The 4,091-nt window shown below is 39.9% G+C and overlaps 2 protein-coding genes across 2 annotated transcripts; both read right to left on the bottom strand.

Annotated features, from left to right (window-relative positions):
* Positions 1–242: 242 nt before the first annotated feature.
* TM35_000103010 (uncharacterized protein) lies at positions 243–575 on the bottom strand (the record flags this gene model as incomplete). The annotated part of the gene is made up of 1 exon (XM_029024792.1): positions 243–575. The coding sequence occupies one exon, from the start codon at positions 573–575 to the stop codon at positions 243–245; it is 333 nt and encodes a 110-aa protein (XP_028884099.1).
* Positions 576–1,057: 482 nt separating this feature from the next.
* Positions 1,058–1,915, bottom strand: TM35_000103000 (uncharacterized protein; the record flags this gene model as incomplete). Its single annotated transcript, XM_029024791.1, has 1 exon — positions 1,058–1,915. One exon carries the CDS (start codon positions 1,913–1,915, stop codon positions 1,058–1,060), a length of 858 nt encoding a protein of 285 aa, XP_028884098.1.
* Between the last annotated feature and the right edge of the window lie 2,176 nt (positions 1,916–4,091).

Here is a 4,091-nt window from a genome sequence, read left to right as displayed (position 1 = left end):
CAAACAACTCCAGCAGCATATCACAAGAGAGAGACGCTTACCGTACAGCTTCTCCTCCTCGGTGAGATCCGTCTCCTTCACAAACTGCATGCCAGCAGTACTAGAAGAACCGGAAGAAGAAGCAACAGCAGCAGCAACAACATCAACCGGAGAAACAGAATGAACAGACAAATGACGAGTCATTGTTGGTGGAGGACATCGAAGACACATAATATCACCTGGTCGCACATTATGGGCACTGTTCAAGATGGTCTCTGCAGAAGTTGCCATGAAACCACCCAAAAAGAGAGAGGAGTGTCATCCTCCACTACACGCAACTTCTGTGGCTCCACAACAGTAGACATTGGAATAGAAGAAGAAGAAGAACTAGAGGGGGCGTTATGCATATCTTGCAATAACTTCAGACCTACTCGACCACCACCAGAAGCAGCGGGATTAGTTAACACAGGTTTATCATCCTCGTTATCATTAGCGTCACTCTTCTTGTTGTTCTCGTCACTTGAAATCACAGGTCTAATGGATAGAGTGAGAAAAATAAAAAGGAAAAAGAAGAAGGAAGAAAAAGAGACACACATAATGAGTGGATGCAGTGTACAAATACTCACAGTGGGATAGAGAGAGAGAAGCAGCAACTACACAGTAAGAAACAAAAAAGGAATAGCCCGCTTGTATAATAATATGTACCCCTTAATAGAAAAAAAAGAGAACACCTCACATTACCCAAATAATAGAGAGCCAAACACACACACAATACCCCATGGCTCTAGTTTATGTATATTAAATTACTGCACACACACACATCTGTGTGTACTAGCAAGAGATGTATACCCTCAGTGAGCAGAACAGCCCAGTTTTCTACACACACACAACGGGAAAAGCAAGTAATGGAATTATTAGAAAAAAGAACACACACACATAAAAGTAAAAAAAGATATTCGAATTAAAAGAAAAAGCTGGTAAACAGATTATTAATTCATTCACCCATGGGGGATGTACGCAATTATGATTATGTTATTTTAACCATTATTATTATTTGACCTCAGATGAGTCCCACCGTTCAGTACACAGTAACGGAGAACAACACAGCCACAATCAGAAGTGGTGCTGCAGTGCGCATCCACACAGGACTGACACTGCTGTCAACATTAGCCTTGTTCTTATGTACAGTGGAGGCGATATTGCTGATCTGTGAGTCAGTTACAGGAACAGGAGCAGGAGATGGAGTGGTGGTTGGTGCTTCTGTGGTAGTGTTCTCGTGGCTTGACGGAGTAGTGGAATTGTTTTCTTGTGATTCTGATGCGGCAGTCGCACTTGCCCCTGCAGAAGATGGTTGCTGGTTAGAATTAGAGTTGCCAGGTGTAGTGTTATTATCAGATGTGTTGCTCGGTGTTCCTTGATTAACCTGTGATGCTGTACTAGACTCCTGATTTTGACTTTGTGCTGTTGTCGCATCAGTAACTGTTTCTCGGTTATTTCTTGCAGACTCAGGGGGACTGCTAGCATCTTTTGATGCACCCTCTTGCGTCCCTAAATTTCTGTCCCCTTGTCCTTCAATCGTTGTATCTCCTCCATCTTCCCTTGTCTGTTGTCCTGGATTGTTATGGGAGCCTGGTTGAACGTTATTCCCTGGAGGTGGTGAAGGTTTAGCTTCAAGAGATTTTAACACCTCCGAACACTTTTTTCCATTAATAAGGGCAGCAGAATTATTCGCACAGTCCTTGCGGTAAGAAGCCTTATCATGGTCGAAGTTAACAAAGAGAATCTGGGCCGTATCACTAATACTATAAACAGAGTTGGCCATCACCGCCTTCGGTTGTCCAGCGGTAGTAGTAGCAGCAGCAGCCGTCATGGTATACCCGCAGGGGCAGCACAGCACAACGGCCAACACACACATCACACGGCGCATCATCATCATGAGAAAGAGACAAGGGGTTTGTTTCACGTAAAAACACTGATCTAGAAAGAAAGACAATCAAAAAGTAAAGAAAATAAATGAAGTATCAAACATGTTAGGACACGCAAATCGATTACCACTATGGAAACTCACATCGTCAAAGAAAAACCTACCAGTTAAAAAAAGCAATACAGCGCAATAACCTCAGTAAGAGTAAAAACAAAAAAAAAGCCCACACTCACAAATATCTTTAAAAAGGCTCAGAGACCCAGCAAAACCATCAAGAAAACAAAAACATATTAACCATTAGCCCACTTTACCCAGTAAACGCAGAAATACACCAACTATGGGTGTAAGTATATATGTGTGTATACAAGCAATTATAAATATAAATCATCTGTTATTATTTTTATTTCCTTTCTCTTCCTCCACTGCAAAAAACAGTTCATTACCATCACAGTGCAAGCCCAGGTGCACACACAGAGAGAGTCTCCAAGAACACACACACACATAATGGAGTAGCAATAATAATTATTATAGGATAAAAACACAGAGAGCAAAAACATACAAAACACATTAACATTAAGAAACAAAACAAAAAAAAAGAGAATTTCAACAGGTAAAAGATTAGTTAGACTGTAGTGTGGATGTATGCAAAGAAAAAGAAAAGGAAACAAAGGATGACCTGAGTCACACCACACCACTACCATTAGTGCAATTCTTCGTCTCACTCTCCGTATCAGGGACTTGGTCGGAAAGATCGGCGGCAGGCACTTCTTCAGCGAGGACGTGCACACACGCACATGAGAGCAGGAGAGCGAGGATACACAGCACGTAGCGCATCATTACCATTACAATACTTCTTGCAGTAGTCTTACTTCAATCGCTTAAAGAAAAATAAAAGCCAGATAGGAAAACAGAAACAAAGTGAATCAATGGAAACAAGAAAATAAGAATACACAACAAAACAAACATCACTCAATAATTACAGAAGAGAGACACACACATTGCAGAAAGCTGCAACCATAACTCAGATAATACCCAAATTAAAATAAAAACGCACACAATACCCAATAACAAACAGATAATCCCAATTAACCCCTCAAAAAGAAAAAAAGAAATTAAAGAGTACAACCATTAAAAGTAGACAGCACAGAAATACATAACAGTGTTTCTTCTGTAGGAACAAGCACAATTACAAATATACTTATGTATTCTTTATCATTTTTTCTCACCGCACAAAACACTCCAACACACAACAATGCAGGAGAAAGCACACAGTGAACAAGCAAAGAAAACGTGAACAAAAACAACAAATTAAGAAGAGGACCAACCGCACAAAAATAACTCACAGACCACTGGGTATGTTGGTGTGTTCAAGTACATAAGAATACAAATTTTATTAACTACTATTATTTTCTTTGCTCTTATAAAACAGATTACCAAAAACCGTGAAGGGGAAAGCACACAATGACCCAAGCAAATCACAAGCAAACAAAGAAATATTAACCATTAGCCCAATTTACCAAGTAAACATAGAAATACACCAACTATGGGTGTAACTCTATATGTGTGTATATACGCAATTATTAATATAAACTCATCTGTTATTATTGTTATTTCCTGTTTTCCCCCACTGCAAAAAAGCAGTTCATCATCATTATTACAGTGCAAGACCATGCACACACACACACAATACTCCATGGCTCTAGTTTATGCATTAAATAACTGCACACACACATCTGTGTGTACTAGCAAGAGATGTATACCGTCAGTGAGTAGAACAGCCCAGTTTTCTGCACACACAACGGGAAAAGCAAGTAATGGAATTATTAGAAAAAGATCACACACACATAAATGTAAAAGAAAAAAAAAGATATTCGAATTAAAAGAGAAAGCTAGTAAACACATTATTAATTTATTCACCCATGGGGGATGTACGCTATTATTATTATATTATTTTAACCATTATTTTTATTATTTGACCTCAGATGAGTCCCACTGTTCAGTACAGGGTAGCGGAGAACAACACAACCACTACAATCAGTAGCGGTGCTGCAGTGCGCATCCACACAGGACTGACACTGCTGTCAACATTAGTCTTCATCTGCATAGTGGGAGCGATCTTGCTGATCGGTGGGTCGGTTAGAGGAGATGGAGTGGTGGTTGGTGCTTCGCTGTTAATGTTGGTGGTGGT

The sequence above is a fragment of the Trypanosoma theileri genome (genome assembly GCF_002087225.1).
Source record: "Trypanosoma theileri isolate Edinburgh chromosome Unknown TM35_Tth_10_V1, whole genome shotgun sequence".
NCBI lineage: Eukaryota > Euglenozoa > Kinetoplastea > Trypanosomatida > Trypanosomatidae > Trypanosoma > Trypanosoma theileri.
This window is presented reverse-complemented; position numbering and strand designations above follow the sequence as displayed.